At 42.9% G+C, this 13911-nt stretch overlaps 1 protein-coding gene across 1 annotated transcript in view; it reads right to left on the minus strand.

Moving 5' to 3' along the window:
- Positions 1-13911, minus strand: part of SLC25A1 (solute carrier family 25 member 1) — a 60947-nt gene that overhangs the window by 25669 nt on the left and 21367 nt on the right. Inside the window, exon 2 of the mRNA XM_075832251.1 lies at positions 38-145. Within this exon, the coding sequence (XP_075688366.1) occupies positions 38-145 (108 nt within the window). The remainder of the gene's footprint in view (positions 1-37; positions 146-13911) is intronic.

The raw sequence follows: 13911 nt of genomic DNA on the forward strand, positions 1-13911 counted from the left end.
GGCCAAAATTGGCTGATGTAAGATGGCCTTTACTTACCTATTCCACGGTATCTTGGTGGATTAGCCTTCTCATCTAGCTGTAGCTGGGTCTTGACATATTCTGTGGGAAATGTGATGCAGATTTCTATTCCACCCGCAATACCTCCTGTAGAGAACAGACGATATAGATCTAAGATTACCCTCAAGATTTCATACATGTAATCCCTTATCAGGGTAAATTCTCATGTTCGGCTACTAACAGACATACTGACAAGCTACAATATATTTGGATATAAAAGACAAAAACAATCTGCTTACATTCAAAAAGATACTGCCATGAATGAATGAAATCAACTTCCAAATGTACCATCAGGCGCCAGCTAGTAAATCATCGATAATCCGGCACCGAGTGCTCTGATCTTATTCAGTTTGACAATACAATTGTGTTTATTCTGTGGTCTCTACCACGTGGCAACGGGATTTCTATTTTGCATACTATTTCCTAGGGAGCATTACCTTAGAGACGTACTAGTAACTAGATCTCTGCAGGGAGAATCAGTATATTTCATAACACTAGACAACATTGCATGTAAAACTATGAACACTCACAAAATCTACCTGGTCATACATTATATGCCATATATAAAGTAGCTTTAAGGCAAATTATATTTGCTGCTATCTGTTTAGGCATAATGTATGGGATGCCTTTGGTTATCATAAGGCCTGCAAGGACAGACAAGACTGTTTAGGCCGGGTTCACACGTAGAGAAAATACTGCGGGATTTCAGCAACAGATTTCGTTGCAGAAAATCTGCAGCATAATACAGTAGCAGCAGAGTGGATAAGATTTAAACAAATATTATCCACTGTGTAAATAAGCGCAAAAAACACTCAGAAATTGACCTGCGGTGCGTTTATCTAATCCGAAGCTCAATTGTATTTGTGTAATTGCTGCTTTTTTGTTGTAGGTTTTCCCCATTGAATTCAATGGAAAGATAAAACCCACAACAAATAGCAGATGTTGCAATTTTACGGTGAAAAAGCTGTGATTCCGCTGAAAAAAATAAATCTTACACTTACCCAGAACTATGTGCTTCTTCGTCCAGGCCGGCCTACTGGGATGACGTTTCATCCCATGTGACCGCTGTAGCCTATGATTGGCTGCAGCAGTCAAATGGGATGAAACGTGTTCCCAGGAAGCCGGCCTGCAAGACGTCAGAGGGTAAGCATGCACTTTTTTTTTTCTTCCGTTTTCCGCAGTGGATATTACGGCCAAAAAACTGCACCATAATTTGGTGCGGTTTTTTGGCAGGAATTCCCTGTGTGAATTTACCCTTGCTGCGTATTGCTTCGGACAGGTCACAGACATCAGAGGTACTGATGTCGCCATTATAAATTTTCCAAGTTACAAGAGTGCCTGTGAATGCCCATAGCCACCTGATATGTCCTATTAATCCCCAATATCTGGATCTCATGGGGGTGTCTCCGTAGCATGGACTCCGGGTAGGCAATTTTACATATGTTAGCTATATGAAATGTTGATGCATCTGAAACATGAGCTGCACATTAATAAAAAATAAAGTTTTAGGGTCAATGCACACGATGCGTATTGCGCGAAGCAAAACCGCTGCGTAATACAGCACCAGCGTAGTCAATGAGATTCCAAGCAATCTCATGTACATGCTGCAGTATTTTCCAGCACATAAATTGACCTGCGGTGCAGATTATAAAATCTGCAGCATGTCAATTTATCTTGCGTTTCCGATTGCGAATTCTATCTGCCTAGTGCAGAGGAAAATCGCACCAAAACACGCAGCATGAAAACACCTCGATTTACACATCAAAACGCAAAAGCCGCACCGAAAAATGCATTAAAAAAACCGCACGATCTAGTGCAGTTTTTACCTGCGAATTTCCTGCGGTTTTGGTGCGTATTTTCCCGCTGCAAAATACACAATGTGTGCATGTAGCCTAACAGTGTGAGTACATGCAGTGCTCACTTTATGTTATAAAAAAATTCCACTAAGAGTGGTGGTGTGGGGCCAGCGCTGAGGAGAGAGGTTCTGTCTGTAAATATAGTTATATCTATGCTAGCAGCTCGAAGGTCAAAGCATTTTACATAAAAATCAATAGAAATAGTCTCGTCCTTCTCTTTCCTCACCCCTGGTCTAAAATTTTTGCTAAGCATTAAAAGATTTTTAAAGGGGACCTGTCACCAGTTCAGTAAAGCCCATTTTCCAACCTCATATAATAGGCGTTGTCACGCTGATGATGTCAGTGTAAATTGTATCCCAATACGATTTTTTTCCCTTCCGAGTTATGATCTTTTTTCCGATTATGCTAATTAGTCTATACTAGCCAAAGGGGCAGTAACGTTGAGGTTTCACTGGGGGCGGTATGACGCTGTCCTACCATAGTCATACAACTTCCCTGCACAGTGTGATCTCAGCTTCTATCGCAAGATCATGCTGTGCAGGGAAGGGGAGAATTCCCTTTACTGCTAAATACTGTTAAACGCTGACACACCTGTAATATTGTGTATTGGTATTTGACAGTATTGATCGCGTGATCGCTCCGGCCCCTTCAAAACAGCTGATCTGCGGGGGTGCTGAGAGTGAGACCCCCACAGCGATCAGATATGAATGGCCTAACCTGAGGATAAGGCGTCAATTTTGTGCTCCCCAAATAACCCCTTTAAATCAGGGCCACATAATGCATACACTAAATAGCCTCGTAAACTACAGTTAAGGGGGCTGCATCATGTTTCTGCCTATTCATTGTATCATAGCTTCTAAAGCTGAAAAAAAGACATATGTCCATCCAGTGCAGCCCAATATCCTGCAATGTTGATCCAGAGGAAGGAAAATCCCCCATAAGGCTAAAGCCAATTATCCTCATTCTAGAGAAAAATTCCTTCCGGACTCCAATATGGAAATCAGAATAAATTTGGATCAACGACCCATCTACAGTATTGATACGATTGGTCACGTGGTTATTCTCTGTGAAGTGGAAATCATGCTAGCCCTCTTGGGTTAGCGGATCCAGGAAAAAAATATATAGGGATTCCCTCACATTTAGGCCTTATTCACATGAACGTATAATACGTCCGTGCTACGCGCGTGATTTTCACGCACGTGGCACGGACCTATGTTAATGAATGGGGCCGTTCAGACGGTCAGTGAATTTCACGCAGCGTATGTGCGCTGCGTGAAACTCATGACATGCCCTATATTTGCCCGTGTTTCGCGCTGCACGCACCTATTGAAGTCAATGGGTGCGTGCAAATCGTGCTCGGCACACGGAAGCACTTCCGGGTGCCGTGCGTGATGCGAGCTACAGTAGTAAAAACTATGAATGAAAACAGAAAAGCACCACGTGCTTTTCTGTTTACAAACATAAAAACAGAGTGTCATAATGATGGCGGTTGCGCGAAAATCACGCAGCCGCGCACCATATGCTGATGCCACACTGAGCTTTTGCGCGCGCAAAACTGACATGTGCATGTGAATAAGGCCTTAATGGGTTGTTTTTTTTTTGGGCGCACTTAATGCCAACTGTTTTAGTCAACATGTGAAAATCCACGTCAAAACTGCAGATAATTCCACAAGTAAAATCCACATTTAATATTTTTTTATGCGTTTTTAGGTACGGATTTTACATTTTGATGCGGAAACATGTGCAGATTTTATTTTGCGGTCTTTGTCAGATTCAATTTAGCTTTGCGAGGACAGACGCTAGTCAAAAATAAATGGGCTGAGGACAAGGCCTCTCTCCGCTAATAGACCGGATGGACATAGCCCATGACACATCACCTTGCATTATCTCCAACTAATATTTTCAGTTAATTTAAATCTACAATTGTTATATATTTATATTCTATATACGGTTTTCACATGTAAGGCATCCTATATGCTTCTATTCTATTACAATCATACATATTAGGCTTTAGGATAATATGCTTTAGGATAATTACAATCATACATATAATAATTACAATCATACATATTAGGCTTTAGGATAATATGCTTTAGGATAATTACAATCATACATATAATAATTACAATCATACATATTAGGCTTTAGGATATTAGGATTAGGGCTCATTCCCACAAGAGCGTGAATCTAGTTCGTGTGCATGCGGCCCCATTGATTTCACGGACAGATTTTACGCGTGTAAATCTGTCACACTCGTGTGACTGTAGCCTTACACTGAGGAGTAAATAGGGACATGTTAGAAATGGATTCCACAGGGTATGTATGTATGTATGTATGTATGTATGTATGTATGTATGTATGTATGTATGCGAGTATACCTTGTGGCCTCACGCTCAAAGGATAAGCATGAGTCAGCAGACCCTGGGTGGGAGCTTACTGATTGGTGACTGGAGACAACGCCCCTCTCCTTGCTGGATCAGATACTGTGGAGAGCTCTGGGTACAACTGTTTTGGTCTGGAGATATGATCAGTCAGCAAGTGTATTTCTCCAGAATTACAATTCATATTCAGGGCATAGGCGTCCTCGTGGCTCCTGCTTGCACACAAGAACACATCTGTCTCAGAGGAAAACTACAGCATTAACAGTCTCCATAGAAATCAGTGTATACCTTCACACACACAGAGCATTCAAGTACTATTATTTAAAAAAAAGTGATATATATTATATGAATAAGGCAAATAATAGGCCTAGAGAAATCTTAGCCAGGTCTAGTAATGCCAGCAGTGATACACACTGATGCGTCAGATTGCATTCAAAAGGTAAGAGGGGCATACATGAAATCCTTTACCTCTCTTACCTGTTTAAAGCGATCTAAAGAGGGACAAAGAAAAGAACATCCAGGAAATATACTGCAATTGTCGGGATGGGAGAGCCTGGCCTTAAATATCACTTGAGACTTCTCTAGTAGCAGAGACAAATACATAAATGGCCGTCATCGTCTCTGCTGGGAGAGATAGTGGCCAATAGTGTCAGTGGGACTCCATGCATTCTCCAGAGCAATGAAACAGATAGCCCCCAAATGCACAAAGGACAGGGAGCAGGACCTGGTCGCCAAGGTGGATTTTCTAGACGCAATGGTAACCATGGTTTTTTCATTAATGTGTACGTTAATAATAGATTAATATGTGTGTTCTGATCCCAGAACATTATGATTATACGGACGGAGATAAGCAGTGCTTCATATGCACCACTAATCTCTTCTGGGAGAAGCAACCTATTACAGATTTCTGCAGATAGGTCAATCACATGTAAAACAGGAGCACAGCTCTGAGGGACCTGGGAGAAAGTTGGTATTTATCGCAGCTAAGGGATACGCCGTGCACCTTTACAAAGCGTAATCGCCCTGTGTGAACATAGGCTTAGAGCGCTAAAATAGGTATGGGGGCATAAAAGGAGTAGCCCATTCAGTATTTACTAGTATATGACAAGGATTATTATATGAATCCTGGAGGAACGCTTTTGCTATTGCACACAGGCATATTGGTTTCAAATGGAATGCTAAAAATCTGCAAATCCAGTATTGCAACACAAGCCTCACTGATCACCTACTGCAAGGAGCTTGTACAGGCATCGTTTTCTCCCAGCAAGCACAGAGTACGTGTATCACACCACTCCGCATGCGGACAGTTTTCTTTTAGTAAGGCCACTTTCATATGGCAGTATGTTGCATCAGTATTTAACCCCTTAAAGACCAGGCCAATTTGAGTTTTTCATTTTCGTTTTTTCCTCCCCGCCTTCCAAAAGCCATAACTTCTATTTCTTCATAGACACAGCCATATGAGGTCTTGTTTTTTGCGGGACAAGTTGTAGTTTTTCATGGCACCATTTATTGTACCGCATAATGTGCTGGGAATCTAAAAAAAAATAAAATATTTGTGGGGCAAATTGGGCAAAAAACAGCGATTACACCATTTTTTGGGGGGTTTTGTTTTTACGGCATCCATCAGGCGGTAAAAACAACATAATCACCTTGATACAACTATGGCGATACCAAATTTATATTTCTAAAAAAAAAAAAAAAAAAAGGTTTTGTGTCGCCATAACTTTTTTATTTTTCCATCAATTCAGAGGTGTGGGGGCTTGAATTTTGGCGCAAGCTGTAGTTTTAAGCGATACCATTTTGGGGTACATGCACCTTTTTGATCACTGTTTATTCCTTTTTTTTGGAGAGCTAAGGTGACCAAAAACCAGGTCCTAGCAACTTTTGAATTGTTTTGTTAAAATGTTTTAACCCCTTCAGGACTGAGCCTGTTTTGGCCTTCAGGACGAAGCCGATTTTTTCAAATCTGACATGTGTCACTTTATGTGGTAATAACTCCGGAATGCTTTTACCTATCCAAGCGATTCTGAGATTGTTTTCTCGTGACATATTGTACTTTATGTTAGTGAAAAAATTTGGTTGATAAATTCAATATTTATTTGTAAAAAACACCAAGATTTGGAGAAAATTTGCAAAAATTAGCATTTTTCTCAATTTAAATGTATCTGCTTGTGAAACAGATAGTTATACCACACAAAATAGTCGCTAATTAACATCCCCCATATGTCTACTTTATGTTTGCATCGTTTTTTGAACATTCTTTTATTTTTCTAGGACGTTACAAGACTTAGAACTTTAGCAGCGATTTCTCATATTTTCAAGAAAATTTCAAAAGGTGATTTTTACAAGGACCAGTTCAGTTCTGAAGTGGCTTTGAGGACCTTATATATTAGAAAGTCCCCATAAATCACCCCATTTTGAAAACTGGACCCCTCAAAGTATTCAAAACAGCATTCAGAAAGTGTATTAACCCTTTAGGCGTTTCACAGGAATTAAAGCAAAGTAGAGGTGAAAGTTACAAATTTCATTTTTTTTTTACAAAATTCATTTGTAATACATTTTTTTCTATACCACAGGAGGTTTTACCCGAGAAATTTATCTTATTATTTATTGCCCAGATTCTGCAGTTTTTAGAAATACCCCACATGTGGCCCTAGTGCGGTCATGGACTGAAACACCGGCCTCAGAAGCAAAGGAGCACCTAGTGGATTTTGGGGCCTCCTTTTTTTTGGCATATATTTTAGGTACCATGTCAGGTTTGAAGAGGTCTTGTGGGGCCAAAACAATAAAGACCCCCAAAAGTGACCTCATTTTGGAAACTACACCCCTCAGGGAATTTATCTAGGGGTATAATTAGCATTTTGAACCCACAGTTTTTTTTGCTAAATTTATTTGAATTAGTTTGTGAAGGTGAAAATCTACTTTTTTTCTGAAAAAACGTAGAAATTTGTAATTTTTTCAAGGAATAAAAGAGAAAAAACACCCCAACATATGTAAATCAATTTCTCCTGATTATAGCAATACCCCATATGTGGTAATAAACTGCTGTTTGGACCCACAGCAGGACTCATAAGGGAAGGAGCACCATTTGGATTTTGAAATTCTGATTTTGCTGGTATAGTTTTCAGTGCCATGTCGCGGTTGAATTGCACTGGAGGGAACAAAATAGTGGAATCCCCCGGAAAGTGACCCCATTTTGGAAACTACACTCATCAAGGAATTTTTCTAGGGGTAAAGTTAGCATTTTGACCACACGGTTGTTTTGCTGAATTCATTGGAATTATTCTGTAAAGGTAAAAATCGACTTTTTTTCTGAAAAAAGGTAGCCATTTTTAATTTTTACAAGGAATAAAGGCGAAAAAGCACCCAAACATTTGTAAAACCATTTCTCCCGATTACGTAAATACGCCATATGTGGTAATAAAGTGCTGTTTGGACCCACAGCGGGGCTTAGAAGGCAAGGAGCGCTATTTGGCTTTGGGAGCTCAAATTTAGCTGAAATGGTTTTTGGGTGCCATGTCGCATTTGCAAAGCCCCTGAGAGGCCAAAACAGGGGAAACCCACCAAAAGTGGAAATTACACCACTTAAAGAATCTATCTAGGGATATAGTGGGCATTTAGACCCCACAAGTCTTTTGCAGGATTTATTAGAATTGGGCCATGAAAATGAATATCAACATTTCTTCCACTAAAATGTTGCATTTTTTTCAATTTTACAAAGGATAAAGGGGGTAAAAGCACCCCAACATTTGTAAAGCAATTTCTCCCGAGTACGGCTATACCCCACGTGTGGTCATAAATGGTTTTTCATTAGAAAGTAATTAACCCTTTCTGGACTGATCCATTTTTTTCTTTTCCTTTTTAGTTTTTTCCTCCCCGCGTTCCAAGAGCCACAACTTTTTTATTTTTCAGTCAATAGAGCGGTATGAGGGATTATTTATTGAGGGACGAGCGGTCGTTTTTATTGGTACCATTTTTTGGTACATACAACTGTTTGAGCACTTTTTATTACATTTTTAGCTAGAGCGAAGGTGACCAAAAAAACAGCGATTTTGCCGTTTTAAATTCTTTATTTTTCACGTGAGACGCTCGATACATCACCCCCCACACTAAGACATGCTATGTCGTGGTGCGCGAAGGGGTTAATGCACAGCGCATGGTGCGGAGTGAAAATTACAATTTTCCACTCATATGCCACTTTAGTGCACTATATGTTATGCCCAGTTTGTGCCACTGAAGACAAATACCTCATAAAATATTAACCGGGTTCTCCCGGGTATGGCGATGCCATATCTGTGGACGTAAACTGGTGTTTAGGCACGCTGCAGGGCTCAGAAGGGAGGGAGCGTCATTTGGCTTTTGGGGCGCAGATGTAGCTTGGTAGTTGTTCTGTTTGGGGTTTTACTGGTGTTTCAGTTTGTAATGTGGGGGCATATGTAATCTGTGCGGGGTACATCAGGGTACATGTTATCTGTGCGGAGTACATCAGGGTATATGTTATCTGTGCGGGGTACATCAGGGTATAATAATGCAGTAAATAAATAATAATCCGCAGATATGTGACCGGTGTCGCACTGGTAAATGGCGCCCAATCTTATCTGCTTTTGGAACACTCCGCACATTTTGCATCGCCATATTCTGAGAGCCAGAACTGTTTTATTTTTTCTCCACCGGAGCTGTGTGAGGGTTTATTCTTTGCGGGACAATCTGTAGTTTTCATTGGTCCCATTTTGGGGTACCAGAAATTTTTTTGATCACGTTTTATTCCATTTTTTGGCAAGCAAGGTGACCAAAAACCATCAATTCTGACAATGATTTTTATTCGTTTTTTTATGGCCTTCACCCTGGGCTATAAATGACCATTATACTTTATTCTGCGGGTCGATACGATTACAGCGATACCAGATGTATATAATTTTGTTATGTTTTGCAGCGTTTGTGCAATAAAATCACTTATTTATAAAATAAATACATTTTTGTGTCACCCTATTCTGAGAGCCATAACGTTTTTATTTTTCAGTCAAAAAAGCGATGTAAGGGCTTGTTTTTTGCGGGACGGGATGTAGTTTGTATTGGTACCATTTTGGCGTACGTGCGACTTTTTGATCACTTTTTATTGTATATTTTGGGAGGGTTGGTAACCAAAAAATTGTGATTCGGGCACTGTTTTTTGTTTATTTTTTTTGCGGTGTTCACCGTGCGGGAAAAATAATATTACAGTTTTATAGTTGGGGTCGTTACGAACGCGGCGATACCAAATATGTGTACTTTTTTTAACGTGTTAATTTTTTTCCTATAATAAAAGACTTATTATAGGAAAAAAAGCATTCTTTGTTTATGTCACTTATAACTTTTATTTTTACACTTTTTAAAAACATTTTTATTATCTTTTTTTTTACTTTTTTTACTTGTCCCACTAGGGGACACTTAGACTGGCAGCTCTGATCGCTGCTGGAACACATTACACTACACACGTAGTGTAATGTGTTCTAACTGTCATTGTGACGTAACTGTCACACTGACAGGAAGCAGAGGAGGAACGGCCGGGGGCTGATCCTCCGAGGCTTCCGTACATGGCAACCCGGAGGTCATTGTCTGGCCTCTGGTTGCCATGATAAGGATCGCCAGCCCCCGCAAATACATGTGGGGGGCTGCCGATCCGCTGTAAACCTCTTCGATGTGGTGATCGCAATCGACCACCGCATCGAAGGGGTTAATTGCCGATTTCAGCGGCGACAGGCCGCTGATCGGCAACGGGGAGAGCAGGGCTGACACCCTGCACAGTTAACCGCCGCTGCGGTGTAGCGCCGCGCGGCGGTTAACTGTTAAAGCGCGGACGTAACTGTACGCCAAGGTGCGCAAAGTTACTGCTCACCTGGACGTACAGTTACGTCCAGGTGCGGGAAGGGGTTAACTTTGAGATACAGCTTCTATAACCGTTCATAACTTAGATATAATAGATAGTAGCTTGATCCTGCGAGTTACTTGATCCACACAGGACCCGCAGACACCGATGCAGTCAGTCTGTCTCGCTGACCTGACGGATTTGTGTTTAAGCGCAAGATACAGCTTCTATGTATCCAGGATCCACAGAAGCTGCATCTCAAAATGTAAAAACATTTGATGAGTCATGGTATACAACCGGTTACGAATGTGCGCTGTGAGAGTTATGTCAAGGTTAGTCGCTCATTTGGTCAGGTAAGTTGGATGGGAGTCTTCCAGTGGGGAATTCAACAAATTATACAGTAGAGAAAGGGTGTGGTGAAGGTGTTCCGACGATGTGCAAAGAGTTTCAAAGGCCGTTATCGGACGGGAAAATGGGGAGGCGGGAGGGAGAGACATGAGAAAATTACATAATTGGGAGGCCTGCCAGAACGGAAGGTGTCCCGGGTCAGCACAGTTAGTAAGTTCAGATGGCGTCTTCCAACTGTCGTGTAAGACGTAGTGATGGGCTTGGGTCTCGCGGGCGATGCGTTTACGATTAAAGGGGACCAGGCTCACAGCCCGGCTGAAAAGAAGGATTGTCCAGTCCGGGGCACAATGGCGATGGGGAGGGTGAGATAAGGAAATGTTTAAATGCAAGTGTCGCTAATTGGAGTGTGGGGCCGATAAGTGAATGGGATCTCACAGATGTCGGGATCTGGTCTGACATCCATGGGGCCGCTGACCGAGGAGGAAACAAAAAGGACTGTTCCAACTCAACCCAAGGTTTGAAAGTGCACCAATCCACTATGCGTGCCAAGTGCGCCACCTGGTAGTAATGGTGAATATCAGGCAAGCCCAAACCGGAACTTTCTCCGTGAAGCTCTGGTCTGGTGGGACGTGCCCCCAGTTCCCTCCTGGGTGGCAGTGAAGAGGGAGGTAAGGTCCAGTCCGGGACCGAGACCACTTCTGATTGAAAAAAAACCGAAAAGGAGACAGGAAGATCCGACGGGGCTTTAAGGGCAAATGTGCTATCGGCCTTCCGTAGGATTATATGGAAATGGTGACCCCAGCGGTACGATGCTCCTGCCCGTTTGGTGGCTTCCAATAGAGTTTTAACAACACGCCTCATATAGAGCGTTAGCCGAGACATATCAGGTAAGATCAGGACGTCAGCGCCATTATATGATACCGAGCCTTGTTCCCATGCATTGCGCAGAATGTCCTCTTTTTGTTTATAGAAGTGGACCCTATATATCACATCTCTAGGGTGTTCTGGGTCCCCGATTTTAGGACCCGCCGAGCGATGGAGCCTATCCAGTTCAAGTGGCGCCTCAGGCGCACGGTTCAACATTTTATTAAAGATGGTGGACACCTCGTCATGCAAATCCTCCGGAGTCACTGATTCGGGGATACCTCGTAACTTAAGATTGTTATGCCGTCCCCTATTCTCAATATCGTCCAAATGAAAGGCAAAGTCTTTCATGCGTACGGCCTGGGTACTCATAGTTGTAGCGAGCGCTGTAAAATCTTGAACGAGAGACAAATTATGGTTCTCTAGGCGGGTGACTTGATAAGCCAACGAACGGACAGTCAGGGAGACCTCCTGCAGGGCTTTGGCCTGCTTCTCCTCCAGACGTATCATGTGGATGTCCATGTCGGCCCGCGTGGAGAGAGCTCTCACCATCTCCCAAAGCTTGGTGAGAGTGCGATCCACCGGCGTATTCGTGGCTGACTGCACAAGAGAGGACGCACTGGGTGAGGGCGACACAGGGTGAAATACCGCTGGAATGTCCTGCGATAGCTCAGTCAGCGCACACGTGGCCGGAGCAGAGGGAGACGCCATTACTGTTTTAGGCGGCCGGCCGTCTCTCTCTCGCTGCAGAGGTGGCGTTGGTTGCAGGAACATGGCCAAAGATAGATCACGAGAGGCTCTGGGTGTTCCGGGCTTAGATTTGCCCCTTGGAATGTCTCAACGGGCAGGTAAGAGAGGATGTATCGTCCTGATCAGCGGGATATGTCCGGAGCTCTGAGAAGATATTCTGCCTCACGCTGCCATGCCCAAGCCACGCCCCATAAAAACATTTTTTAATAAAAAACAATTCAAAAGTTGCTTAACCCCTTCCCGACATTTGACGTATCCATACGCCAAAGTCGGGTAGGGGAAGTAAGGAGCGGGCTCACGCAGTGAGCTCGCTCCATACGACGACGGTGTCAGCTGTATGTTACAGCCGATACTTCAGAGTAACTAGCGGCATCGCGCTCGAGCGCGATCCCGCTAGTTTAACTCGTTAAATGCCACGGTCAATACTGACAGCAGCATTTAAATCGTCAGAAAGAGGGGGACGACCCCCTCTAACAGCTCATCGCGCCCCCCGCAACGCAATCGCGGGGGGGCGATGGTTGCTATAGCTGCCTGGGGGCTTAATGAACGCCCGCAGGTCCGCCATCTTTGTACACCTATTAAGCCTTGCCTCCGGCAGGGCTTAAGGAGGCTCTGTCACCAGATTTTGCAACTCCTATCTGCTATTGCAGCAGATCGGCGCTGCAATGTAGATTACAGTAACGTTCTTATTTTTTTAAAACGAGCATTTTTGGCCAAGTTATGACCATTTTTGTATTTATGCAAATGAGGCTTGCAAAAGTACAACTGGGCGTGTTTACAGTAAAAGTACAACTGGGCGTGTATTATGTGTGTACATCGGGGCGTTTTTACTTCTTTTACTAGCTGGGCGTTGTGAATGGGAGTGTATGATGCTGACGAATCAGCATCATCCACTTCTGTTTGTTAACACCCAGCTTCTGGCAGTGCAGACACACAGGGTGTTCTCGAGAGATCACGCTGTGACGTCACTCACTTCCTGCCCCAGGTCCTGCATCGTGTCGGCCACATCGGCACCAGAGGCTACAGTTGATTCTGCAGCAGCATCAGCGTTTGCAGGTAAGTAGCTACATCGACTTACCTGCAAACGCCGATGCTGCTGCAGAATCAACTGTAGCCTCTAGTGCCGATGTGTCCTCGCTCGTCCGACACGATGCAGGACCTGGGGCAGGAAGTGAGTGACGTCACAGCGTGATCTCTCGAGAACACGCTGTGTGTCTGTGAACTGCCAGAAGCTGGGCGTTCTGAAGAGACGTGGATGATACTTCTCGTCAGAACGCCCAGCTAGTAAAAGAAGTAAACACTCCCCGATGTAACACACATAATACACGCCCAGTTGGACTTTAGCAAGCCTCATTTGCATAAATACAAAAATGGTCATAACTTGGCCAAAAATGCTTGTTTTTTTTTAAATAAAAACGTTACTCTTCTCTCCATTGCAGCGCCGATCTGCTGCAATAGCAGATAGGGGTTGCAAAATCTGGTGACAGAGCCTCTTTAATAGGTGCCTGTCAGGATCACGATATACTGCAATACATTAGTATTGCAGTATATCGTGCAAGCGATCTAACGATCGCTGGTTGAAGTCCCCTAGGGGGACTAATAAAAAAAAATGTAAAAATAAGTTAAATAAAGTTTTTTTTGGTGTAAAATAACATTTTAAAAAAAAATTAAAACTTCAAAAAACCCCCCTTTTCCCATTTTCCCCCTAGAGCATAGTAAAAAAAATAAATAAACATAATTGGTATTGCCGCGTCCGTAAACGTCTGAACTATTATAACATATAGTTATTTAACCCGCACGGTAAACGCC

This window comes from Rhinoderma darwinii, chromosome 1 (genome assembly GCF_050947455.1).
Source record: "Rhinoderma darwinii isolate aRhiDar2 chromosome 1, aRhiDar2.hap1, whole genome shotgun sequence".
Lineage (NCBI taxonomy): Eukaryota > Metazoa > Chordata > Amphibia > Anura > Rhinodermatidae > Rhinoderma > Rhinoderma darwinii.